Here is a 26781-nt window from a genome sequence, read left to right on the forward strand (position 1 = left end):
TGCTTCTGCTCGCCGTGTACTTCTACTGCAGTACAGCTACATGTATTGGTATGCAGTGGTGGAATGCAGTACTGTACTGTAATCAGGTACATGCTTGAGGTACTGACTGTAGACTTTGTACTTGTATACATGGTTATTTTTGTGTAAAGTTCCCTCTCAGTGCATGTATGAAAGCTGCTGTCCAAATAAACGTTGTTGTTGTTGTTGTTGTTGTTGTTGTTACTTCCACACGTCAGAGGGAAACTCGTACTTTGTACTTTTACTTTCCACCTTCAGTTTTGACAAAATAAACATAAGATTATGAAACGTGACCAGCTATGAAATAAATAAGAATGAATAAAGAAACTCCTGACGACTCTGATGTACTACATGTTACTGCAGTATTCCACTAATATCTGAATAATACAGTCAACACTATGAATGAGGGTACTTTACATGAGTACTTTTACTTCTGATACATTAAAAATCAGCTGACAAAAGAAAAAATAAACGAATATTAGAAAATGTGCATATTATACTTTTATAGTACTTTTTCTGTTTCAAAGTAACAAAGTACCTCATATTATACATCAACTACATGAAGGTGAGAATACGTGCGTACTTTTACTGCTGATACTTTACATGACGGTGTACTTTTACTGCATGAGGCAGAATACTTGCAGTAGTTGCTCATTCTGTCTCTCAGAAAAGACCAAACTTCTCTCTTCTTGTGAACTTTTACATCTTAAAAAAACGTCTCGCGCTCAGAGGAAGAACTCGGTGAAATACACGCTCACCTGTGCGCGTGCTCACCTGTGCGCGGGATGGATTTGCTGCCATGTGTGTCCCTTTTCTGTGCGGGAGTGTGAGATGACCTGCGGGGAAGCGGTGACGTGAGCAAAGTGAAAGTTAAGGAAACAGAAACGGACTCTGACGCTTTAAGAGCGACGCGGCTTCACCTGCGGGGCCAGAACCAGGATGGGGGTCCGAGGACTGACCCGCCTCATCGAGGCTCACCCGCAGATCTACCTGGACGTGCAGTTCAGCAGGAGACGGCTGCTGATTGACGGCTATAACCTGCTGTACCTGCTGTACTTCAAGTCAGGTAAGACTGTACTGTCACAGTACTGCAAGTCGGGACAAGTACTTCACTTTTAACTTCATGTCTCTTGAATATTCATTTACACATTTGATGATCAGATACTTTTTACAGCTGTTGTCAGGTGGAAATCTCGTATTTCCACATTCATGTAAAGTTTTCTGAGGTTTTCTGATGGAAGAAGTATTCAGAAATGTATTTACAGGAAGTAAAAGTAGCAGTACCTCATGTACAAACACTGCAATAAGTTCAGGTCCTCGGATCAGTTTTTTTACTTCATGGACCTGAAGGTTCATGTTAGAGAGAGAAGAATGAGTCACTGCAGTATTACTGCAGTATTACTGTGATATTCACGCCGAGGTGGATTTGTACTGCTGGAGCTTCTTTGATGTACAAACTGCTGAAGTTTGACCAGCAAACACGCGACGCCAGATGCTGTTAACATGCTTTTAATGACACTTTCACCGACAAACCAGTGATAACGAATCGCTTCATTAAACTAAACGATGCCTTCAAAGACAAACCAATAAAATAAAATACTCCCCAACATACTGAAATCCAGAATGTTCCTACAGCCTGGAGACCATCTGGTCCAGGTCCGTTTCCTGCAGGTCTCAGCAGTGAGCAGGTTTAGCCTCCAGGCCGTGGTCCACATGAGGGGTCTGTAGAGACCCTCATCCTGGTCCTGGTTCTTCTGAGTGCCTAAGAGGCAGCTGGACTTGTTTGAGGGTCTAGAGGACGTTTGGTCTCCCATCCATCAGCCTGCTTCAGTCCTAACTGACTGCTGGGGAGTCTCAGGCATTTGTCCTCCTGCAGGATCGATGTGAGTGTTTAGGGTCACCTGAGTCCTGGTCTGAACAGGTGTTGAGCCGCCTGGGGAGGGGTCTCAGGACTGCATTGTAAGTGGCTGACCACCTCCTCTCTTCAGTGATGGTCGTTCCAGTTTGACGTGGGTGGCTTCTTTCACTCCTCCTTCCAACCGACAGTCTTCAGTTTGTCCTCAGATGGGTGTCCCTTGTCCTTCAGGTGCAGGTGGACTGCTGAGTCTTGGCCTGAAGTGCTGAGCCCAATGCTGCTGGGTTCTGATAACCCCAGCTTATCCTCCAGCGGGTGGTGACCCTACACCCTCAGGCTTAGTTTTGTCACTGACTCTTCCAGTATCTGGAACATGGGTGTGGCTTCATGTTCTTCACCTGTTCACAGGTAAACACTGAGGGTGATGAGCTGATTCCTTGTTATTCTTCATTGTGTGTCCTGTGGTTGATCGTTCAGGTCTGGACCAGAATCACGGCGGGGAGTATGCTGCATTTGAGGAGCTGATTGAGAAGTTCGTCAAAGTCCTGAGAGACTGCAAGGTTGCACCGTACGTGGTCCTGGACGGAGGGGCGGACTACAACGACAGGAAGCTTGAAACGTTAACGCAAAGAGCTGCGGATGGGATCAGGAGAGCCTGTGAAGCGGCGCAGACCGGCAAGCAGAAGTACATCCTGCCGCAGTTGGTCAAGCTGGTGTTCAAACAGACGCTGGCTCGGCTGGAGGTCCCGGTGGCTCAGTGCTACGGAGAAGCCGACCAGCAGATTGCTGCCCTGGCTAAAGAATGGGAGTGCCCGGTGCTTTCCAACGACGGCGACTTCTTCATCTTCGACCTCCCAGCGGGGCTGCTGCCCCTCTCTCATTTCCAGTGGGAGGCGGTGGACCGAAGCGGCTCACAGAGCTTCATCCCCTGTAAGAGCTACAAGACCTCCAGCTTCTGCACCTTGTTCAACCTGCAGCACCAGCTCCTGCCCGCCTTCGCCTGCCTGGCTGGGAACGACTACGTGAATCTGCAGAGGCTGGAACCATCGATCAGCTGGACACCAGGCGACCTGGAGGGGCTGCTCTGCTGGCTGAGGGGCTTCGACCAGCCTCAGGAGGCTCTGAACAAGGTGCTGGAACTGATGGGAGCGCAGAGCCGGGCGAGACAGGAGGAGGTGCGGCAGGCTTTGTCTCTGGGCATGGAGGAGTACCAGCTTCCTTCCAGCCCCCTGAAGAGGTTCTTCATCCATGGGGTAGCACCTCCATTCCCAGAGGAACAAGTAATAAAATCCATCACTTCTACAGTTTTCAGGCACCTTTTCTTCTGTTTTCAGTGGGTCAGTTAACGAGCCTCCACCTCGGGCTGTGGGAACTGTTTTTTAACTGTTTTCTGACGTTTAATGGATGAAATGATTGATCAGTTAACTGATAAAATAAATCACAATGAGAATAAAGTTCAGTAGCAGCCTGAGAATCACAGTAATCACAGTCTTCAGGTGAACGCAGAGGAAAATGTACTTCATGAAGACATTTTTCATGTTCTGGAGGTGGCAGGTCTCGTCCCAGACTGGACCCGGCTGCCGCTGACGCAGGGCCGGTTGACTTCAGACATCCTGGACGTGCTGCTGTTGAAGAGGATGAGCCTCAGCTGCACCGTGGACGGCGCCGACATGCCCAGCGCTCACCTGACCTCCAGGCCGCTCCGCCAGGTGATGTACGGGCTGCTGCAGGGCAAAGAGGGGCCGCTTGAGGTGACGGAGAGAGACAGAGACGGCCTCCAGCTGACGGACATCCCAGTCCTCCCTGCCTTCACATGGGTCACTCAGCAGTTGACACTCAGTTCACTGGACAAGGTGAAACTTTCAGGATTTTATCATTATGTGCCAAATATCTGCTGACAAACAGAGAAACACGAGCTGGTAGCCAACGAAAAAACACAGAAATACACACAATAAGTGTAAATGATCAGCTTGTGTGTATTTTACATCCAGCCTTAGCTGTTACAGTCAAACTGAGCTTCCCTGTGTGGTAACCAAAGTGACCGTGAACTTCTTCTTCCACATCCACCCTCGCCTCTGCTCGCTGGCCCCAGGCCGAGCCCTCTCTGCGGCTGCAGGTGTTACTGGAGGCTCTGGGGGTGACCGAGGCCTCTCTGAGCCACCTGCCGCCTCAGCTGCGCCTCCCGGTGGCCGTCACATGGTACTGGCTGAAGAGAGCTCAGCCTCGACCAGAGGAGAGGCTGCTGAAGGCGCTGCTGCTGGGACTGAGTGACGGAGACGCACTGAGACACAGAGCAGGTGTGAGACACGGACAGGTGTGAGACACAGAGCAGGTGTGAGACACAGAGACAGGTGTGAGACACAGAGCAGGTATGAGACACAGAGCAGGTGTGAGACACGGACAGGTGTGAGACACAGAGCAGGTGTGAGACACGGACAGGTGTGAGACACAGAGCAGGTGTGAGACATGGACAGGTGTGAGACACAGAGCAGGTATGAGACACAGAGCAGGTGTGAGACACGGACAGGTGTGAGACACAGAGCAGGTGTGAGACACGGACAGGTGTGAGACACAGAGCAGGTGTGAGACATGGACAGGTGTGAGACACAGAGCAGGTATGAGACACAGAGCAAGTGTGAGACACAGACAGGTGTGAGACACAGAGCAGGTGTGAGACACGGACAGGTGTGAGACACAGAGCAGGTGTGAGACACAGAGACAGGTGTGAGACACAGAGCAGGTGTGAGACACGGACAGGTGTGAGACACAGAGCAGGTGTGAGACACGGACAGGTGTGAGACACAGAGCAGGTGTGAGACACGGACAGGTGTGAGACACAGAGCAGGTGTGAGGCACAGACAGGTGTGAGACACGGACAGGTGTGAGACACAGAGCAGGTATGAGACACAGAGCAGGTGTGAGACACGGACAGGTGTGAGACACAGAGCAGGTGTGAGACACGGACAGGTGTGAGACACAGAGCAGGTATGAGACACAGAGCAGGTGTGAGACACGGACAGGTGTGAGACACAGAGCAGGTGTGAGACACAGACAGGTGTGAGACACAGAGCAGGTGTGAGACACGGACAGGTGTGAGACACAGAGACAGGTGTGAGACACGCACAGGTGTGAGACACAGAGCAGGTGTGAGACACAGACAGGTGTGAGACACAGAGCAGGTGTGAGACACGGACAGGTGTGAAACACAGACAGGTGTGAGACACAGACAGGTGTGAGACACAGAGACAGGTGTGAGACACGCACAGGTGTGAGACACAGAGCAGGTGTGAGACACAGACAGGTGTGAGACAGAGCAGGTGTGAGACACAGAGACAGGTGTGAGACACAGACAGGTGTGAGACAGAGCAGGTGTGAGACACAGAGCAGGTGTGAGACACGGACAGGTGTGAGACACAGAGCAGGTGTGAGACACAGACAGGTGTGAGACACAGAGCAGGTGGGAGACACAGACAGGTGTGAGACACAGAGCAGGTGTGAGACACGGACAGGTGTGAGACACAGAGCAGGTGTGAGACATGGACAGGTGTGAGACACAGACCAGGTGTGAGACACAGAGACAGGTGTGAAACACAGACAGGTGTGAGACAGACAGGTGTGAGACAGACAGGTAACAGTGTTTGTACATCAGCCAAAGCTCCAGCTCTCTTCATTCATTGGTGGGAAAATAAATAAATCAATAAATTTCTGAATTTTTGCCGGCTGTGTTGCAGTTTTGCAGACGCAGCAGCCACAAGCGCTGGATGTGGGCGTGGTTCACGCCTTCAACCAATGGCAGAGCTGCCTGAAGGACAGCGTCCACCTGAACCAGCTGCTGGGCTTCCCTTTACCTGAACCTCACATCGCACAGTGAGTGTCCACACGCAGTGGAGCTGCAGTAACTACAGACACAGGCGTCCCCTGTGTCTGTCCTCTTGTCTCTGTAGATCATTGTGTCTCCTGTGTCTGTTGTCCTCTTGTCTCTGCTCTCTGTAGATCACTGTGTCCCCTGTGTCTGTCCTCTTGTCTCTGTAGATCATTGTGTCCCCTGTGTCTGCTGTCCTCTTGTCTCTGTAGATCATTGTGTCCCCTGTGTCTGCTGTCCTCTTGTCTCTGTAGATCATTGTGTCTCCTGTGTCTGCTGTCCTCTTGTCTCTGTAGATCATTGTGTCTCCTGTGTCTGCTGTCCTCTTGTCTCTGTAGATCATTGTGTCTCATGTGTCTGCTGTCCTCTTGTCTCTGTAGATCATTGTGTCCCCTGTGTCTGCTGTCCTCTTGTCTCTGCTCTCTGTAGATCACTGTGTCCCCTGTGTCTGCTGTCCTCTTGTCTCTGTAGATCATTGTGTCCCCTGTGTCTGCTGTCCTCTTGTCTCTGTAGATCATTGTGTCCCCTGTGTCTGCTGTCCTCTTGTCTCTGTAGATCATTGTGTCCCCTGTGTCTGCTGTCCTCTTGTCTCTGTAGATCATTGTGTCTCCTGTGTCTGCTGTCCTCTTGTCTCTGTAGATTATTGTGTCTCCTCGTTCATGTCTCAGCAGGACGTTCCTGTTGGAGCTGGTTGAGGTGGAGCTCATTTTAAACTAGTGATTCTTTTCATTCTGGATCAATCAGCTGATCGATCGATCGATTGGTCTGGAAACGTTGTGAAAACAGTGAGAAATGTGCTCACGATGAGCCCGAAGCGACGCCTTCACCATGTTTGTTTGGTCCAAAGCTCCACATGATGACAAACACATTCAGGTCATTGAGATGATTGAGAGGAAAAGCAGCCAATCAAACACCTGAGAAGATGGAAATTTAACACCTGGATGTACCTGCATCACAACTAGTTTGGAGCCAATCAGGGTCCAGCTTGAAACTTACACAAGTTTCATGCTGGACTTTATCCACAGCAGAGTCTTTGCGTCTGTCTTCCAACATGTCTGGAGGTGGTCCTTAAAGACATGTTGTCTTCCAGCCTTTGAGTCCAACAATAACCAGGTTCCGTGTCTGGAGGGACAGTTATCACCTCTCAGCCTCGTCTGTCTCTTGTCTCTGTCTCTGTCCACATCCTTATTGGTGGATGTCTGCTGAACACCTTGACTCGCCCAGGTGAGGTCTCTGGTTCCACCCTGGCTGGTGTTCAATCTCCATCTTGTCCTTCTGCAGGTTGTATGAGGGGACGCTGGTCCACCACCTGGTCCACCTGATGAAGACGGGAGGAAAACTGAAGCCCTTTCTGAAGAGCGGTCGTTCAGGTGTGGCACGGTATCAGTCCATGCTGGCCGCCATCCGCCTCCTTCACACCAAGGATGCGCCGTCGCCAGCAGAGAACCACATGAGAGCGCCGTCTCCACGGCGAGGGCGGCGGTGGCAGTCTGTGGACGACCCGGAGGCAAACCTGCAGTGGCTGTTCCTGTGCGAAGACAACGAAGTTGGAAGCGTAGTCAAAGCACTGGAGGACCTAGATCTGCATGAGCTGGTGTCAGTGAAAACTCGGTACAGAGCTAAAGAGAGAAGCGACCGGTGCAACAACCCTGACCTGGCCCGCAAACAGGACCGCAGGGGCCAGGACCTCCTCTGAGCTCAGGGTCCGAACCCTCAGGCCTCACCTGAGTCCGCTATCAGAAGCAAACTGCTGCTGCTGAAAAATAACTTTATCAATCAGACTCGAAGCAAACGGCAGCGTGAATGAAAACCCTTTAAAGCTGCAGTGTTTGGTTTTGGCCACTGGGGGGCAGTGAAACAAGCTGTAAACAGCTGTTCATCTCAAAGCACAGAAGTCAGTTCATCCTGAAATCCATTTCAAAGTCTCCGTGCTGAATCTTCTGCTCACATCGTTCAGTTTCTGCTGATTCGTTCGAGATGAAACCTTCAAACAGGACAAAAGGTCATTAAAAGAGTTTGAACAGTGACGCAGACGCAGAATGATTAACTGCTTTTTGCTGATGATGCTTCTGTGCCGTCGACACTGAAGAGTCTGAGTGTTCGTTACTTTAAGTATCCGAGTATTTGTCAGCGCAGCACTTCTGTGACAGAGAAGCTCTGTTAAACATCGTGTTTTTATTCCAGAAACTTTTTAGCTTCATTCTGTGATTTTACGAATGTTTGACCTCCGTTTGTCTTCCTGTCAACTGATTTATCTTTTCACTTCAGAAGCATTTTAACCTTTAATACATTTTTAACTTACTGAACTTTGTGAACGAGCTTGTGTGAACTGCTCAGGTACTGACTCAAATTATTTCTGTATTTATCAGTTTAAATCTTAAACGTAATCAAGGGAAAGAACGATGAAATGTTCAACCTGTTTAAAGCTTTTAATGAAGAATAAAGTTTGTTTGCTTTGAATGTTTCTGTGCGTCCACTGAAAACATGAATAAACACAAAGTGAGCTTCTTTAAAAGACTTAGAAAATTTTAATATACATTTTATCCTCATTGATACTGACACACACACACACACACACACACACACACACACACACACACACACACACACACACACACACACACACACACACACACACACACACACAGACCATAAATTAAAGTGAAGGTGGCGGCGGGTCAGGTGTGACTGGTGTTGGGTCTGATCCTCCTGCAGGTCTAAACTCCTTCCTGTCTCTCAAAGCTTGTCTTACAGATTGAATGAAACCTTTATTTTTTTACCTTCAGATATTTTCAGCTCTTTTTCAGACATGAAACTGATTGTTGTTCATTTCCAGGTAAAAATAAAATCACCTCTGAATGTCACATGTTTGGACCTTTACTTCCACTGAAAGACGAAGTGAAACTCTGTTTTGGACATTAATGTCCTTCTGGCCTCTGATGAACTTCAGCGTTGGTTCTGTTGGATTAAGACATTTCACTGACGAATCGAGCTGCAGCTGCTTGATTCTGACCTTCATTCACTGTTTCCTTGATTAAAGTCAGACTCTGGTGATTTTTCATTTGGAGCTGAAGGCGACTCGTTCAGGTATTTTCCATCAGCAGACAGAAAGATTCAGTTCACACTGACCATCAGCACATTTCAGAAGCTAAAAGCAGCCAATGTTGGACAATAAGTTCATTTCCAGGGAAACTTTCACAAACTTTCATTGTTTTTTTTTTCAAAGCGACATCTTAAAAAAGTCAAGTTAACTTCAATGAAGTGAAAAACGTTGCTGTTTCACTTCCTGTCGATTGCATTTTGGATGAATTCACTGGAAACTTTCATTATTTCTTTCTGGTTTGTTTTCAGAATGATCCAGAAACTTGAAGTCAAACTCTTCAGAATCACTTTCTGACTTGTAAATTTAACCTTGAAAAGAGATTTCAATGACTTTGGGTTTTATGTTGAACGTTGTTGGTTTGAATTTCAGCTGCAGCTGCTGATCATTTTCACGACTGATTCATCTGCTGATATTTCCTCCATCAGCTGATTTGGATGATTCGTGAAGAGTCTCATCGCCACACTTTGACCTTCAGGCTCAAACGGCTTCATCTCGTGCTCACGTTGAACTGAGGAGCTTTAAACAGTTAAACAGAAAAAACCTCGACCAGTCACATCGACGCTCCGCAGGTACAGAAAGCACGAATAGAAGAAGAAGGTGAGACCGAGGCTGAGACGAGGGACCGACCGTCTCGTATTTGACAGAGTTAAACGTACAGAGAGCGAGGACGGCGTCACTGCTGCGGGACGCTGTCGGTCACGTGACCGCGGGCGGTGGGCGAGGCCTCAAAAACAGGCGGCGTGGAGGCCGTGAGAGGACGCTGCTCCGCCTCGAGCTCCTCCAACGGTCAAATCTGATCTGGGACAGTTGGACAGCTGGAGGACAAACGTAGAGACACGTCGGAGCTGAACTGAGGGTCGTTTTCTAAATGCAGCTGTTTGTTTGTTTTAGTCTCTTCGTGATCTGACTGTCAGTCCACCACCTGTGACTTCCTGCTTCCTGTCTCACCTGTACCTGAAGCCCCGGCAGCCGCCACGCTTCAGCTTCAGAGCTCTTCAGACTGCTCGCGCCGCCGTCTTGGTTTTTGTCTTTTTCTTCATCTGGTCTCTTTCAGCGGAGCTTATCGGGCCGATGGGACGTTCTACGGCGTGCGACGCTGAGCTGCCACACAGGTGAGCTCTAAACGCGCTGATCGTAGAGGACGGCGGAAAGGCCAGAAAAAAAAAGACTCAGGTGATAAAAACAGAAAACTTCCTTTAATAACGTCTTCTGCCATAAAATCTCACCGTGCTTCACTGTTAAAGCTTTGACTGACACCTGCAGGGGAGGCGTCACACATCACACCTGGAGGAGAACACCTGAGCTCTGCTGCTGGAACCCACGAGCCGAGTCGCCTCAAAGACCTCAGACAGCCCAGAGCGCCGGGAGGCTAACCGTCATGGCAGGACAGACGACAGCAGAGCGAAGGTGCTTCCTCTCGAAGTGATGAGCTTGGATGAAAAATCTAATTTAAACAAGATCGACTACATTTCCCAGAAAGCACCACGGCTCTGTGCAGTGATTAAAGGTGGAGGAGTGGAAAGAAAATCAACTTAAAAACAGGAGGTTAACCTTCTGACTGAAGCGTCGTCAGTAAAGGGATCGTTCACACGATGGAGGACGACTTCTCTAAGGCACAGGATGAGCGACGGCGAGGCTCTGCGGCTCAGCGACGCCGGTTTTTGAGGCCCAGTTCCACGTTTAGCATCAGGCCGTTGAACTCGGCGCTCGCCACCGCAGACGCAGCAGAGACGAGGCGTCAGCTGAGCGGCTGAACCGGATTCCTTCGACTGAATGGATCAGCGAGCAGGAAGACGCACGAAACACGATGAATGATCACAGAAACACGCCGGCACGGTGGAGGTGTAACGACGCACACGCCGACATTCAGGTAACTTTCACACCTGCAGTTCGGTTCACACAAAGAAAGGAGATCCGTCGTTTGCTTTGTGTTCACACAAAAACCTCCGACGACTCATAAAGTTATCCAATAAAAACATGAAGCCAGAGGAGGAAACGTCACAGGTGAGGTGTGAAAGCAACCTGAGATTCACGACTTTACCTGACGGACAGCTAGCGGATGATGCTAGTCAGGTTAGCCTAGCTCAGACTGCTAAGTTTAGTGTCGTGGGTTCAGTAAACAGGAAGGCGGAGCAGGAAGAGCCTCTGACACGTTTACATTTACACATTTAAAGTGTAGAAAAAGAAAACGACATTGTTTAACTTTAAACATGCTAACGCTAACGCTAGTGTTTGATCGCTGCAGAGCGAACAGTACGGAAGCCCACAGATGCCAATATTAAATCAATCACTGAAACAAGAAAGACGACAAACAAATCAAACTTTCACAAAAAATGAAATGAATATTAAATCACTTTTCAATCTACTGCAGAATTTGCATTTAACGTGAAAAAATCTTTTCATTTGAATAAACTGCAAACTGAAAGTAAGCGTGAGAATAAATTACGGCCTGATTTTAGTGTTTTTCTAATAACGAACTTTCTGAAGTGTGTCTTTATCTCAGCCCTTCATCAGGTAACAGCTCTGATCTGAATGTTTTAACAGTCGTTTTGATGACGTGATTAAACGATTTCATGTTAATATTGGCAGCCGCAGGCTTCCATAGCTGAAAACAAGCTTAAGCTTCATGTGCTGTAGATGCTGTGTGAACCTGCAGCATCACCGACACACAGACTTCTCTTTAAATAACGGACGCCACGAAAACGTCTCAGTGCTCATCTTTACAGCAGATTCAGGATCAGTAAAGCCTAAATGAAACCGTTACACCTCCACCGTGAACTGCAAAGCGTCTCCAGACGAACCCAAACGTAAACTGAACAGTGGTCAACACCTTCTACACGACAGAATAAAAAGAAGACACTACACGTCTCTAATCTTCAGGGTTATCTTAGAGGACGTCCTAACTGAGGAGGAGCAGACTGGAGCCGGTCCACGGAGGACGCCGCTTTCAAAGCTCCTGCTGGACCAATCGCAGACTACAGGCTCAGATCTCCCAGCAGCCATCCTTTCCTCCCAGTTTAATCAAAGTCCAGTCCGCTAACTCGCCTCCTCCGTCCCCCTGAGGACAGGAGCGTCCAGTCCCAGACTGGAGTTTCTCCTCCCTCCTGAGGAGCTCACAGGAAAAGTCCTCGCAGTCTTAATTAGTCAGTGCCATCGGCTGCGAGATCCGAAAACCCATCACACTCATCCTCCTCCTCTTCCTCCTCAGAGTCCTTCAGCCTTGACAGCCCGGGGGGGGTGGGGGGTGGGGGGTGGGGGGTCATACCACCTGGAAGCAGTCGACGGGTGGGCTCCTCTCACCGCCCCTCCACCTCTCCACCATCTTGATGGCCTCGGACACCACACACACCGAGGAGGTGAGGGTCACCAGGAACAGCAGGTCTGAGGAAGATCAGAGGACAGTTCACACTCGTTACCACACCTGTGCACACCTGCCCGCCCCCTCACGTCTCTGAGCGCAGATTCAGGGTTTGAACATCCGTCTCTTACCGAAGACGCTGAGGCTCTCCGTCTGGAAGACGTTCTGCAGAGGAGGGAAGTAGATGACGAGCAGCTGGCCCATGATGGAGGCCAGGACGGCGTAGCAGAAGGTCCGGTTGCTGCACAGACCCATCTCATGGACCATCCGGGTCTGAGGAGCAAGACACGCATCAGAGCGTCACAGGCGGATCTGCGTCAGTCCCAGCCTGACGTCACATGACAAAGCTCAGAGGCAGACTTCAGCCTCGCCTCAGAAACTGGTTCGCTCAGCTGGGAACCAGTTTCTCAGGTGTCTGGGACGTTTACCTGAGAGCGGGAGCTCAGCGCGTTGAACATGTCAAAGAAGACGAAGCAGGTGAAGGTCATGGTGGTGTCTCGAGGAGTGATCACGTTGTCCTGCAACTGGAGCAGAAGACACAAACGTTAGAGACGAGCTGGAGCGTCCCTCCGTCAGCCGGATCTACTGCCTCTGTGTATTTGTACATGACTGTGTCCTGAAGGACCTTTTTGTCCCTCCTCTGCAGCCATCTAATGTTATTTTCCTGTTTTATTTCCACCTTATTTCTTAACACAGCACCAGAACAGACTTCCTGTGCAGTGAGTCTGCAGCAGGAAGCAGCACAACATCTCGTCTGTCTGCATTAAAAATAAAAGTCTGAACTTCCTGTCGGCCGCAGACAACGTGCACGAGTAGTTTAAGTATTTATACTGAAAACATCAAACTCTGCTGTCACCCTGACTCTGACACTAAAGCACTGCGGTAAGCTGGACCGGCTCAGTTTGGAGGCTCTTCAAAGACTTCACTTCCTCAATGATAAACCAGGAGAAGGACGTGACGGGACGTCCAATGGTCCACCTCTCTCCAGAAGACGAACAGCGTCCCGCAGACGATGATGAGCGCCGACACCAGCACTTTGACGATGAGGCTGCGGGTGATGATGCTGTCTCTCACGTTTCGGGGAGGCTTTCTGATCACGTCCCGGTCGACGGGCTCGACGCCCAAACTGACAACGAGACACTCACAGTCAGTCACAAGCGGCGCTGCTGACGCTCAGCTTCACACCACAAACTTTACACTGTTTTCCTACGTTAAAGCAGAAGTTTAAAACTGATGTTTAAACATCACCTAATGTTCAGAAACACTGCCATCATGACGAGAGGTCTCCAAAAGCTCAAAACGTTCAGAAAACAGATCTGATTTGAGCTTTCTGTGTTTTATTTACTGACTTCAGCTGAAAGTCCTCGAGAAAAACATCAGCTGCTTCTAAACTAAACGTAATAAAACTGATTACAATGATGTGAACTGTTGTTTAAAATGTTTTCAGGAATTAAACAGCATTGATTTCTCTCTTGAAATCAATGATCTGAACAGTTCTTTCAGCCTCTAAACTACATCTCCCATGATGCCTCTGTACCTCTGAGCAGGAGGCCCGTCCATGATGATGTTGATCCACAGGATCTGCATGGCGTTCAGCGGGTTGGGGAAGTTCATCAGCGTTGCCAAAGAGATGAGCGTCAGAGCTGCAATACTCCTGCAGACCAGCAGAGGGGGTTAAAGCTGCTGAGCGTCTGAGGACGTTTAATGTCTCACAGTTTATGGAGACGGACAGGAGACTGCTGATGAGTCATAACGTGACTCTGGTGCTAAATGTAAAGATTTAAAACGACTCTTGACTCACGTGCTGAGCTGGAAGCGCACAAAGTTCTTAATGTTGTTGTAAATTCCTTTTCCTTCCTCGATGGCCGACCTGGAAGCAGAGAACAGACTTAGCTCAACATTTCTTAAAAGTCTCGCCGCGGGGTCAAAGCGCCCACGCCGTCCACTCACATGATGGTCTGGAAGTCGTCGTCCACCAGGATCATGTCGGCCGCCTCTTTGCAGACGTCGGTGCCCGTCTGGCCCATCGCCACGCCAATGTCGGCGGCCTTCAGAGCCACGGCGTCGTTCACCCCGTCGCCCGTCATGGCCACCACGGCGCCGATGTTCTGGAGGGACTGCAGAGAGACTTTGACTTTAACACACGAGCAGCGTGTAGAGCTTCAGTGTGAGATGAAAAGAGATCTGAGCGGCAGGACGAGCTCCTGATCGTCTCCAGAGGACCGATCCTTACAGGACAAACGCTCAGTCCTCTGGAGACGTTCAGGAGCAGCAGGACGAGCTCCTGATCGTCTCCCGAGGACAGACCCTTAAAGGACAAATGCTCAGTCTTCTGCTTTAACCTGTGAAGACAATCACGGTGTTTGTGCTCCACGAGACGATCAAAGCGTCTGTCCGTCGGCTCACCTTGACGATCTTCAGCTTGTGTCTTGGACTGGCTCGATAAAACACAGACACCTGCGGAGACAGAAGACACAGCGTCAGGTGATGTCAGATCTGATGTCAGACTGCAGAACAGAAACGACCAATCAGTGGCCAATGAGAGGCGGCAGCAGGTTGTTTTGGCTCAGGTGACTTTCTGCCTCTTTTCCTCCAGCCGGCACAGAAGCAGAACACACCTTCATGTCTGTTTGTTCACACTGAGCCTCTGAATCTGATCTGTGGTCAGCTGCTCGAGCAGAAAGCACCAGAGTGAAACAGGCAGCTCATAGGTGTGTGTGTGTGTGCGTGTGTGCGTGTCTCACTCTGGGGACCATGTGAGACAGCTGCTGCAGGTCGAGTTGATCCACCTCGTCTCCTGACAAACACTGACGGCCTTTAGAGTACAGACCCAGACGACTGGCTGCAGGGACAGATGGAAAGAGGGACAGAGGGACAGAGGGACAGAGGGACAGATGGACAGAGGGACAGAGGGACAGAGGGACAGACGGAGAGACAGATGGTTAAACTGGGACGGGCTGCTTGGGTTCATGTCTTTCTTGGTTTTTACGTCTCAGAGAAGCGACGGCGCTGCTTCTTCATGACCAGCTCAGCTGAATCTTAAACTCTTCATCTACGGACTGTGTGAGGGGTGGCGTGTGTTAACCTATGGACATGGCGGTCTCCTGAGAGTCTCCAGTGATCATCTTGATGGCGACGCCGGAGTTGATGAGCGTCGCCACGGCTTCTTTGACCCCTGACCTGGGCGGGTCGATGATGCCCACCAGACCCAGAAAGGTCAGGCTGCCCATCTCGGAGCCGGACGCGAAGGCCAGGACTGAGGAAGAGACGGACATGCTGTCAGCGTCACGGCTTGTTCAAAGTGAGCACGGAGTGGACGTTCAGGGCTTCACCTCTCAGACCGGCGCTGCCCATGTAGCTGATCTGCTGCTGGTAGAGCTCCCTCTGCTGGTGGTTCAGGGACAGTGTGCTTCCCCTGCTGTTGTAGGAGCTGCAGAGGCGGATCACCTGCTCGTAGGCTCCCTTCAGGAAGTAAACTCCAGGCTTGTCCTGGGCGGGGGGGCAGAGACAGCATCGTGAGGCTCACAGCAGAGGACATAACCAGGTAAACGTTATGCATTCAGATCACTGCTGGTCACTGTGTCCTCTCACAGCTGTCTCCTCATTCAGAGACGTCCAACAGACAAAATAAAATAAAAACAAGCTGCTGATCTTAATACAAAACAAACAAGTCAATAATGATATACGAGCTCTAATATCAATAACCGGTTCAAAGTACGCGATATGAAGGCAAACAGCCATAAAACTAATGACAGCTAGGACTTCTGATAAAAGGTTTCAGTGCACACCCATCAATAAAACGACTGAGCAGCCGACTGAATTTACAGCTTTCATAAAACTTGAAGAAACGAATCTTAACTTTTCGCTTGTTCATCACGTTTCATCATCACAAACCTACAACATGCTCCTGTCTGTGATTCATGAGTTTGACGGCTGAACTTCCTTCAGGACAGAGTTCAGGTTCAGAGACATTTTCTGAATCTTCAGTCGTTCAAAAAGCAGATTTCATGACGTCGGACTGTAAAATCTTCATCATGTAGTTTCTGCTGGACGAGCTGCTTCGATCATTTCTGAGCTGCGTCCTCTCGGTCCATTAGTCAGCTGATTGGTTTAAGTGTCCTCCTCTACGGTCATTTCAGGGCTATTAGCCATTAGCAGAGAGCGATCAGCACATCTCTGACTTCATATTACTAATCTAGAACATTCTGTGGTTTTTAATGACTGAGAGACTTTAGAGTGTCCTCACTCATTCATCTGTGCAGGGACAAAGTGTCCACAAATGTTTTCAGATCACAGCTGGCTGAGGAAGTACAGCATGGATTCAAAGGATTTAATAGGAACACACAGAAAGCACCTGTCCATGTGATTACAGGGGGAGAGCATGCAGACCTGCAGGGTGCGGTGGACACAGCGGACGGCCATCCACTTCTGCTCCGAGGTGAACGGGTGCTCCTCCAGACGGACGTACTCCTGCTGGAGGCTTTCCAGCCCCATCTGCAAGACACGAGCACAGCTGGATGAGAAGCACAGCTGGATGAGAAGCACAGCTGGATGACGCCGAGCAGGAGGAGACAGGAACCAGGCCGAGAGGCTACAGCCAGGCTAGCAGCTAACCTCAACATGCTAACATGTAACAGGCAGGAAGTGCAGTATGCATGTTAGCATGCTAATGTTTGCTAACAGGCGATAAACACACAGCACACTCATGAAGACACGTCTCTGTTCTGTGTTTCTAACTTGTGGGTGATGCTAACTGGTCGGCTGTGGGAGACACACCACATCAACCAGTTTGGCCCGTTTAAACCTGAACATGTGCCACACAGAGACCGTCACTCCCTGAGCAGCTGATCCATCCACAGCCACCACGATCTGAAAGGTAAAACCAAAAACGAAGGATCGGTGCTGAGCCCCTTCATTCACAGCCACACCAGCTGCGTGACTCATCTCCCCTGTTACCCGTGAAGGCCAGGCGGAGGACGGCGCTCTGCCGCAGGCTGCGAGAAATGAAAAGAAGAAGAAGACGGCATCTGTTTGAGGAGCTTCTTCATCCCTCAGGCTCAGATTCATCTTCAGCGTGAGATGATGCAACACGGCGGACGTTTCCTCATCTGTCAGAGGCTGGTTTGTGTTTAGAGGAGCAGAACCTCGCCGCCCTGACCACATTCATTCAACCTTTATTTAAACTCGGGAACACAGCCAGTCAGACTCCTCCTCAATACATGCTCGGCTCTACACTTTCAGAGAACGAGCTTTCCTCCCTGACGTCACAGAACAGGAGCAGACGCTGAAGCTCAGATCCACCTGCTGAACGCCGCTACTCGACGGATCATTTCACGAAGCAGGAGTTCACTGTGGTGAAAGTCTGGATGGACATTTGACAGACAGCTGGTCACCTGGTCTCAGAGGTCTGTTAGCTCACTGTTTGTGTGTGTTTTACCTTCATGGCGAGAGCGATGAGCGCGCCCTCCGTCGGCCGTCCCAGCAGAGTGTGGTTCCTGATGACGGAGTCGTTGCACACACAGCCAACCTGTCGCACATCACAGTCCATTAACATCCCATCTCCTGCGACAGCAGGCAGGCTGAATCTGACCCTGTGAGTCACTCTAAATGACCTGACTTCAGACACTTTAACCAAAGCGGTGGAGCTGCAGCAGCAGCTGATGGCAGACTCACCTCCACCACCTTGCTGATTGAAGGGCAGGAGAAGCCGTGGATGACCTCCCCGTCCAGTAACACCTCTCCTGCTCCGTTGTAGCCGACGCCTGTCACCTGCAAGACCAAATGAGGGGTGAACAGACCAGATAAGATCCACCACAAAGCAAAGTGAGCTCAGTGAGTCTGTAAAACGTCATCTTCATCGCTGCTGCTGGTTTACGTTCAGGTGTGCAACATGTGACCAGTGTTCACCGTCATGATGCACGTGCAGTACACAGTTCACTGCACTGTGCTCGCCCTTTGTGTTCCTGTACTGCAGTAAAACACTGACTCTGATATCACAGGCCACATTACTGTGTTGTTCAGGAGCCATCGAGATAAAACCAGACAAGGTCTCCTGCTCCTCTGTCACCTGACCCACTTTCCCAGTATGGCAGCTGGGATTTCCAGAAGAGGGAAGTGGGTCGGTCTGTCCTCTGTGGGCTGCAGGAAACTGACTGAGGCGTCCTCAGGTACAGAGCCCACCTTACAGCAGCAGCAGCAGAGTCAATGTTACTGCGACAGTGAACCTCAGCACGCGTGACAGAGATCGTTTGTCTGGTTAATCTACAGAAACCCGACAGACAGATTATCTTCGTGTCTTCTGTGACCTCAGAACTGTTGAAAATACAGAAACTAGATCTGCAGCTCTGAAACTACGAACCCTCTGCGTCTGTCTCCTTTATGTCTGATAAACGGTCAAATCAAGCTTAGAACTGGTGTCCAAATCTGAACTGCACTGTTTCCTCTGCTGAGTGATGATGATGATGATGATGATGAAGATGAGTGGCGGCGGGTTCAGACCTCAGCGTGGAGTCCATCTGATGTGAACAGCTGAGTGACCGTCATCTCGTTCTTGGTCAGAGTTCCCGTCTTGTCTGAGCAGATCACGTTACAGCAGCCTGACGGAGAAACGACAGCAGGAAGCGTACTGTTAACAGGAAGTAACACACACACGCAAGCGCACACACACACACGCACACACGAGAAGCATCAGCTGACACTGGCTGACGTATATGTGCCTGTACGCTGTGTGCCTCTCTCTCTGCAGGTGGACTCAGCGCTGTGACGTTCAGTCCAAGCTGCTGCAGACGGGACATGACACAGTTTCAGGTGAGGAACAAACCCAGAGTCTCTACGATGGGAAGCTTCTTGACGATGGCTCTCTTCTGCACCATACGCATCACACCGAGCGCCAGCGTCACCGTCACCACGATGGGCAAACCCTCAGGGATGGCAGCGACCGCCAGGCTGAGGGAGAGGAGAGGCGATCAGTAATCAATACTAGCATGTTATTAGATTAATCAGGTGGCAGATGTGCTGGTCTGGTTTCAGCAGCTAACAGGCTTTTCCACCTGCTCTGTGACTGTGATCGGCCACACCTGTCCAGTCATCAGGTGGACCAAGACGACGATCCAGATCAGCTCAAACTGTCTGCTGACCTGAGATCTGTCACAGCAGATCAATACTTGTCTTCAAAAGTCACTGACAATGATTAATCATTGTGTTGCACTGCACGCTGAGTTTCCCTGTGAAGAAACGCATAACAGAAACAAGATGGCAGCCGGCGAGCGCAGTCACAGCGCGCTGTGTGGACAAGGCTTCAGGGAGCTTCAGGATGTGGAGTCAGAGGACACTGATGGGGACCTTTGTCCTTTCTGGATGCAGACTGGGAGTAAAAGCATTAGGCTTTATTTGTGGAAGGCTGCGACTGCTGTTACCCAGAACACACCTGGCCCGGCCTCACAGCGGAGGAGAAGGTCACGATCACTGATAACTTGGTTTTATTGTCTGTGGACTGAAAATGCATTAGCACTCGTGCTCAGTGTGGTCATAATGCATCCTGGTCCACCTCTGGGGCTGGTTCAGTGCATCTGCACCTCCACGTGGTGAAGCACCAAACATTACCCAACTGCTTTTTAACGAACGTGTGAAGGAAAGGAAGCGCAGCCTTATCGTCACGCCTGTGTTGAAGTCAAAACGTCCGCCATGACAAAGGTCGGTCAGCTGGAATCGACCGACAGCCGTCAACGCCGCTGCAGAGCTCAATCATTTAGCAAACACACACAACCAAATGTGAGTGAAGGTCAGCTACCTGACACCGATGGTGAACATGTCCATGATCCTCTTCCCCTGCAGCCAGCCCACCAGCATGATGACCCCTGAAAGGCAGCACAGACAGCACTGAGCGTGACGCAGAGGACGAGGACGAGGACGGAGGACCAAGAAGCAAAGCTACGAACCTATGATGCCGAAGGAGTAGAGCGAGAGCTGCTTCCCCAGCAGGTCCATGCTCTTCTGTAAAGGTGTTTTCGGAGCCTGAGGGGAGAAAAAAGCCTTCAGGTGTGATAACGACATCGGCGTTCACTGGTGGTGGTTCGTCCTTTCATGTCGTCATATTTATTCACTGGTTTGAACATTTTGGTGTGGGAGGCTGTAAGCGTGTGGACCGACGGCTGATTCATGAGTTAAACCTGACAGTGTCTGTGCTGCAGAGCTGTGAGTTTTACAGGAGCTTCTTATCTTCGGCTGCACTCCGATAAACTAAAGCCAATCATTCAGGAAATCTATCTGCAGTTTAGACTTTTCAGCCAGGACGCAGCACAGCTCCACATTCTGCTCAGTGAGAGCGGCTTCATTTCACGCTTTCCGTCAGACGCGTTCACGAGCTTCGTGGCGAGCCGCTCACTGTAAACCGAGCATGCAGCAGTCAGTAACACGTTAGCTTAGACTGTAACTGTGCTAAAACACGCTGCTCTGACCTGAGAGGGAGCGACAGCGTAACTTCACTGAATGTCAGATATTCAATCAGCCTGAATGAAGTAACTCTGAGGACGGATCTGCACACGTCCTCATCTCTGCTGTCTGTGATTCGTCCTCTGTCTCTGTCCCGTCTTCGTCACTTACATGCAGACTTGTGAAAACCTGATTTGCTTGTTCTCCCGGACAAAGCAGGTTTTTCTAAACTCAAAATCAGGCATGTTGTTTATGTTACGTCTGAGAAAGCAGACTCCTGGAGAGCCACGATGACCTGTGACAGCGAGCGTTTGTGAGCGTGAAGCAAACTCACTGTAAACTGGCCGCGAAGCTCCATTCGAAAACAATGAAAACACATAAACAATGAGCTAAACAGCCTGTTGGCGGCTTTTAAAAGGTATATTCAGATAAGATGTAGGAGGACGCACCTCCTCTGCTTGCATCATCTTGAACACCTCCCCAAACTCGGAGCTCTCTCCGGTCCCGATGACGATGCCCTGAGGAACACCACACCAACAGATCAGTGTGTGCGTGTTTGTCACAGGCTGTTCGTTTAATGTTGTTTCAGGTTAGTTTAATATTTCATTTCTGACTGAAGAAACACAAAGAAAATGTTCTTATAATAATAGTTTAAGGAGGAGGAGCTGTGAGGGTGCAGCTGGTACCTTGGCTTTGCCGCAGCGCACCAGAGTCCCCATGAAGGCGATGTTGCTGCGCGAGGCGATGTCTCCATTGGTGGCTGCTGGCTGGTGGTAGGTGTACTTGGAGCAGGGGGTGGTCTCCCCCGTCAGGCTGGACTCATCCACAGACAGGTCGGTCGACTGAGAGGGTGGAGGACAGACAGCGGGGGGTCAATAAACAGACGTCTTTTTGCGTTTGTCCACAGGTGGACGCTCAGCCGACCTGCTGCGTGCTGGACCCGTTCACACCAGCAGTTCACTGGAATTCATGAACTGGAAATGCTCCAGCTGAACAGGGGATTTATTCCCCTTTAATACAGCTTTTCCAGCACTTTGCTCCATAATTTCCAGTCACATGTCAGTTCCTCAGAAAGCAAACAGGACTCATGAATCAAAGAACAACACTGTGGCTGCAGGGAGCAGCTTCCACGTGTGTGTGAACGGTGCGAGCGTAAACACCCGATCCTGGAAAAACACATATTCACGCTCAGCGGACCTGATAAACAGAGGAGAGCCAGTGGAAACAAGCCCGAATAAAGGCCTGAGCGAGCGGTGCGCAGACACTGCTGAGTGTGTGTTACTGAGTGTGTCACTGTGTGTGAATCACTGTGTGTGTGTTACTGAGTGTGTCACTGTGTGTGAATCACTGTGTGTGTTACTGTGTGTGAATCACTGTGTGTGTTACTGTGTGTGAATCACTGTGTGTGTTACTGTGTGTGAATCACTGTGTGTGTTACTGTGTGTTACTGTGTGTGAATCACTGTGTGTGTTACTGTGTGTGAATCACTGTGTGTGTTACTGTGTGTTACTGTGTGTGAATCACTGTGTGTGTTACTGTGTGTGTTACTGTGTGTGAATCACTGTGTGTGTGTTACTGAGTGTGTGTTACTGTGTGTGAATCACTGTGTGTGTTACTGAGTGTGTGTTACTGAGTGTGAATCACTGTGTGTGTGTTACTGAGTGTGTCACTGTGTGTGAATCACTGTGTGTGTGTTACTGAGCGTGTGCTGCGTCACCTCGAACAGGCGGAGGTCTGCAGGGACTCTCTCTCCCACCGACAGACAGACGGTGTCTCCAGGAACCAGCTCTCTGGCCAGCAGGTGCTCCAGGTTTCCCTCTCTGACGCTGAGAGAGACACAGTTCTCACATCGACATCCAGCAGAACCAATTTGACCAAAGTTCACAGAACAGAAGCCAGAAAGAGGAAGTAAAGACGCCTTTCTGAGCTCTGAACAGAGGCGCTGCTCACCCACAACAACTGGAGATAATCAGAAACGTCTGACAACAAGCTGAAGGACAGAAACAGCAAAAGCAGGTGGAGGAAAGACAAAAGAGGAAATTTAAAACCAAAGGAAAGATTCAGAAAACGAACGTTTTATTTGAGACGGTTTTGACTTTTGAAGAGGCGGAACAAACTCTTCACATTAGATCTCAAACTGTTCTCTGCAATCAGTGACGCCCTGATAGCTGGTTCCACAGCAGAGACGGAGGGGTGTGTGTGTGTGTGTGTGTGTGTGTGTGTGTGTGTGTGTGTGCGTGTGCGTGTGTGTGTGTGCGTGTGTGTGTGTGTGTGTGTGTGTGTGTGTGAGAGCGCTCTGCCAGCTGTTCCTTCTGTCTGCTGTTATGTGAAGTGTAAATGACCAGAGGAGTTACTCTGAAGGAACATCGTCCTCTGAGGACATGCGTCTCCACTGAAGCGTTTTCCTTTTAACGCCGATTTTTACTTATTTTAGTTTTATTCTACTCAGTGACCGACAGAAGAAGAAGATTTGGTTTCACATCTCAACACTTTTTGGTTGGTACAGAGCTGAAGCTGAATCACATGGACAGAGCTGGAACCACAGAAGAAGAAGAAGAAGAAGAAGAAGAAGAAGAAGAAGAAGAAGAAGAAGAAGAAGAAGAAGAAGAAGAAGAAGATGGATTCAAGTCTCACCAGTGACATTCTGGAGGCACCAGCTTCCCGAGCTCCTCTAGAGACTTCTCTGAGCGATACTCCTACAGACAGAGGACAGGAGACACTTCAGCTGAGAGACAGACAGCTGAGAGACAGAGAGACAGCTGAGACTCTCTCTCTCCCCTCATGCATTCACACGTAAACGTCTGTTCACTGTCTGCCGTCCTGTGAACTCGTCAGCTTCTGTTAGCGTCAGCTGACAGCAGGGACGCACACAGGAAGGACTCACCTGGACGAACGCGACGGTCACCACTATTATGATGGCCTGTGAGGGACACAGAGAGACAGCAGGTTAAGACTGCACATCGGAGTCCACACCAAACAAAAGAAAACATAAGAAAAACAAAGAAAACAAAGAGAAACAGAGAGAAGCAGCTGAAGCCGTCAGGAGCCGTCAGCTGTTCCATTGTTGACGCCATGCAATCAGTGTGATGATGCTGTTTGCTCTGTGACTCCACGCCCTGCCGCCTCACATCCTGTTCTCCCACCACAGCTGCAAACTGAAGCATCGTCTCAGGCTCACAGCCTTCTGTCTCGGATGTTGACGGTCCAGGTGGACGACTTTGGGACACAAACGGCAGCGTCCTTCTTACGTCTTCCACTCATTCCTCACTGATGTGTTTGTTTCATCCACCAGAGCACAAACCTGTTCTGTTCATCAGCTTTAATCTGAACACAGGCTCCAAACCTTCAGGCCAGCGCAGCTTCACCTCACAACCATCAGCAGTCTCAGTGTCCGTGGTCTCCAGAGGACGACCTCTGACCTTTCAGGATCCGCTGCTGCTAACAGCAGATAAATCATGTCTTTGTTGTGTTTCATGTCGTGGCTGTGAGGACACAGCAGGACTCACATCACAGTCTTTTCTTTAATGTTTTCTCTTTCCTCTGTTGTTCTCTTATCCTGCACATTATCAAAGCGATTATTCACTGCTGCAGCACACCCCCCCCCCAACCCCCCCAGGGATCCAAAAGTTTTCAGTAAGCAAAGTCTACCAGGCCGACAGCAGCAGCCCAGTCCCTGCATGCGTCTCCACCTTCTCCACTGCTGACGCTGCCATAAACCACTTCTATTAATAACTTCAGAAGAAGTGCAGGTCTCAGGGGCGTCGTCTCAGGGAAGAAGAAGAAGAAGAAGAAGAAGAAGAAGAGTCACTCACCACAGTGATGCTGATGGCGTCGTCAAACTGGTGCATGAGGACGCTGATGACGGCCGACGCCAGCAGCAGCAGGATGAGAGGGTCTTTGAACTGCACGGGGGGAGACAGACAGAGGGCATGACGTCCGAGAGACGATTTAGAGACAACAAAACACATCGTGTGTGTGTGCATGCGTGTGTGCGCTCCTGTACTGAGTATCAGACCTCCACACTGAGCTAAAGAGCCACGAGCTGACGGTTCACACTCTCCTGAACTAAAAGAGCAGCGCAAGCAAGACGGCCAAGAACCCGACAGGACCAGAAGCGTCTGAGGAGAAATGGGTGAAAATCCCCCAAAAAGCACTGAAAGACCTCACTGGGCTACAAAAAGCCTTAAAGCTGGGACAGATGCTGAGGGGGCTTCACTGAGCACTGAGCATGCAGCGTGCAGAAGCTTTAGCTTCAGGCCTTTTTCCATCCATGTTAATTTAAAAGTGTAAAAATGGACATAAAAAGTGATCTCGACTGAATTATTAAAGAAATGAGTCGTCTTTAAGCTGTTTGTAAATCAGGTCATTTATTCACTTTGTTACACTGATTCCAGATCAGTCTGGACTCAGTATCAATCAAAGCAGAATCAATCATCAATAATCAAACTGTTCACTGACAGCAGCTTCATGTGTTCATCTCCTTTATCCTTCATGTGTTCACAAAGTGGTGAACTCACTCCATCCTCTATGAACGACTGGGTCTTTCATGGCCAATCATGATCCTCTCAGCTGTTTACCTGTGAACGATCAAACAGGTGTTTCTGGAGCGTTCCACATCTTTCAGCCTGTGAAACGTGTCGCTGCATCAGATTCAGGATAAGAGATATTTACAGAAATCAATGAAGCTGATGAGGAAGAACGTTAAATATACTGACTCTGAGCTGTTCTCAGGTCAGTTTGTGGATCAGGTCAGGTGATCACTTCCTGTTGTTGTCTTTTTTGTCTTTAGGAGCGTCCCAGCTTCTCTGGATCTGTGCTGTATGGATGTGAGGAAGGTTACGGTCTCCTCATCATCCTCACAGATCTGCCGTTGTCTTTATTGTTGTCCACGTGTCTCTGATCAGTAAGGACATCATGGTCGGACCCTCATGGGACTGTTTAAGAGTCGTGTGTGTGTGTGTGTGTGTGTGTGTGTGTGTGTATGTGTTTGCTATGATCTATGGACAGGCTGAAACAAGTGTCAGTCATCCGTAGCGAAAAGGCGGAGCTCATGTGAAGCGGGCCAACGGTCCAGCTCTATTTTCAGCTCCAGCATCCAAATGACCCGGTTTCCACACCAACGCCACGCCTGAACGCAGCAGCAGCAGCTTTAACTCTTCACTGCTGAACCCACAACCTGCTGGATGTGACCAGCTGGCCGAGCCGAGGCTCAGGTCCTCCACAGGGAGGCCGGTCTGCTCAGCTGCAGCGTGGACTCACATGAAACGCTGGGAAGCCCCACAGATGGACGACCTCCACCCATCAGGTTCGTTTCGTACCCGCTGTGAGTTAATCATGAAGCAGCTCCTCACTGTTACAACAGTCCTCTGACCCCGAGACCTCACTCAGATGTCCAGCAGAGACGTCTCCTTCACGGCCAACGGAGACGATCCAGACGGAGCTGGATGCTTTTAATGTGTGCACCAAACAAGAACACAAACGCTGTAAATCCTAAAATACGTGTTTCCTGTTGTCAGAGGTGTTCCACAGGTAAACAGGTGACAGCAGGAGGAGGGGCCAGGTTCACCTCTTTGTGAACACATGAAGGATGAAGGGGACGAACACGTGGACTCAGAGACGCTTCAGGAAACTGCCGTCAGTACGTCCTTTTGTCAGAGTGTCTGATTCTGTCTTTATTCATGTTTCAGGGCGCAGATGAAATGTTTCAGACAGTATTTATGACCTGTTTCATGTTTAAAGTCACACTTTAGAATCTGTTTAAGCTTCAAGCGTTTTAAGGTTACTAATCTGCTGTCTTTTGGTCCCCCTGTCCTGTTTCTCAGCCTGTCCTCTCTCTGTCTCTTCAGGCTGAACGTGTGTGCTAACTGCCTACAAATGATGGTCATCAATCGAGGCGGCTGGTGTGTGTCGTCCCCTCCAGTCCGAGGACACGCAGCAGGCCGGCCAATCACAGCGGAGCACATGTGGACCTGCACAGCTTCCACCAGCAGCAGAGACGCTGCATGGACAGCTGGACATATCTGAAGAGCTAAACAATCCTGTCCCATCCTCACTTCCCTGTACTCTGTCCTCTGCATCGTCCCTTTCTCTGCTCCTCTCCCATTGGCTCTCTATATTTAACCTGCGTCCTGTGGCCGAGGCCTCCCGTCCCTCCT

The 26781-nt window shown here is 49.8% G+C and overlaps 2 protein-coding genes across 2 annotated transcripts in view; one reads left to right on the top strand and one right to left on the bottom strand.

Annotated features, from left to right (window-relative positions):
- The first annotated feature begins 957 nt into the window (after window positions 1-957).
- Window positions 958-7601, top strand: aste1a (asteroid homolog 1a). Its single transcript, XM_070966783.1, has 6 exons — window positions 958-1084; window positions 2351-3153; window positions 3421-3726; window positions 3966-4170; window positions 5605-5740; window positions 7017-7601. The coding sequence occupies exons 1-6, from the start codon at window positions 958-960 to the stop codon at window positions 7429-7431; spliced, it is 1992 nt and encodes a 663-aa protein (XP_070822884.1). The 3' UTR covers window positions 7432-7601.
- Window positions 7602-8240: 639 nt separating this feature from the next.
- The window catches only part of atp2c1 (ATPase secretory pathway Ca2+ transporting 1), a 31459-nt gene continuing 12918 nt past the window's right edge, over window positions 8241-26781 (bottom strand). The window contains exons 4-27 of the mRNA XM_070966856.1: window positions 24439-24528; window positions 23511-23546; window positions 23261-23322; window positions 22344-22452; window positions 21313-21468; window positions 21076-21144; window positions 20134-20209; window positions 19986-20052; window positions 19017-19141; window positions 18695-18792; window positions 17870-17965; window positions 17634-17723; window positions 16586-16690; window positions 15529-15685; window positions 15282-15452; window positions 14941-15038; window positions 14603-14653; window positions 14147-14313; window positions 13998-14066; window positions 13734-13850; window positions 13175-13322; window positions 12625-12720; window positions 12328-12469; window positions 8241-12219 (exon numbers count right to left, since the gene is read on the bottom strand). Of these exons, the coding sequence (XP_070822957.1) occupies window positions 12098-12219; window positions 12328-12469; window positions 12625-12720; window positions 13175-13322; window positions 13734-13850; window positions 13998-14066; window positions 14147-14313; window positions 14603-14653; window positions 14941-15038; window positions 15282-15452; window positions 15529-15685; window positions 16586-16690; window positions 17634-17723; window positions 17870-17965; window positions 18695-18792; window positions 19017-19141; window positions 19986-20052; window positions 20134-20209; window positions 21076-21144; window positions 21313-21468; window positions 22344-22452; window positions 23261-23322; window positions 23511-23546; window positions 24439-24528 (2517 nt within the window). The 3' untranslated portion in view covers window positions 8241-12097. The remainder of the gene's footprint in view (window positions 12220-12327; window positions 12470-12624; window positions 12721-13174; window positions 13323-13733; window positions 13851-13997; window positions 14067-14146; window positions 14314-14602; window positions 14654-14940; window positions 15039-15281; window positions 15453-15528; window positions 15686-16585; window positions 16691-17633; window positions 17724-17869; window positions 17966-18694; window positions 18793-19016; window positions 19142-19985; window positions 20053-20133; window positions 20210-21075; window positions 21145-21312; window positions 21469-22343; window positions 22453-23260; window positions 23323-23510; window positions 23547-24438; window positions 24529-26781) is intronic.

The sequence above is a fragment of the Chaetodon trifascialis genome, chromosome 7 (assembly GCF_039877785.1).
Source record: "Chaetodon trifascialis isolate fChaTrf1 chromosome 7, fChaTrf1.hap1, whole genome shotgun sequence".
NCBI classification, from domain to species: domain Eukaryota; kingdom Metazoa; phylum Chordata; class Actinopteri; order Chaetodontiformes; family Chaetodontidae; genus Chaetodon; species Chaetodon trifascialis.

What these genes read in the sequence shown, in the direction of transcription:
- aste1a (XM_070966783.1), top strand. Translation starts at nt 958, where the DNA reads ATGGGGGTCCGAGGACTGACCCGCCTCATCGAGGCTCACCCGCAGATC. An exon ending in CACTCAGTTCACTGGACAAG is followed by an intron (nt 3,727 to 3,965) that starts GTGAAACTTTCA and finishes CGCTGGCCCCAG; the next exon opens with GCCGAGCCCTCTCTGCGGCT. An exon ending in CCTGAACCTCACATCGCACA is followed by an intron (nt 5,741 to 7,016) that starts GTGAGTGTCCAC and finishes GTCCTTCTGCAG; the next exon opens with GTTGTATGAGGGGACGCTGG.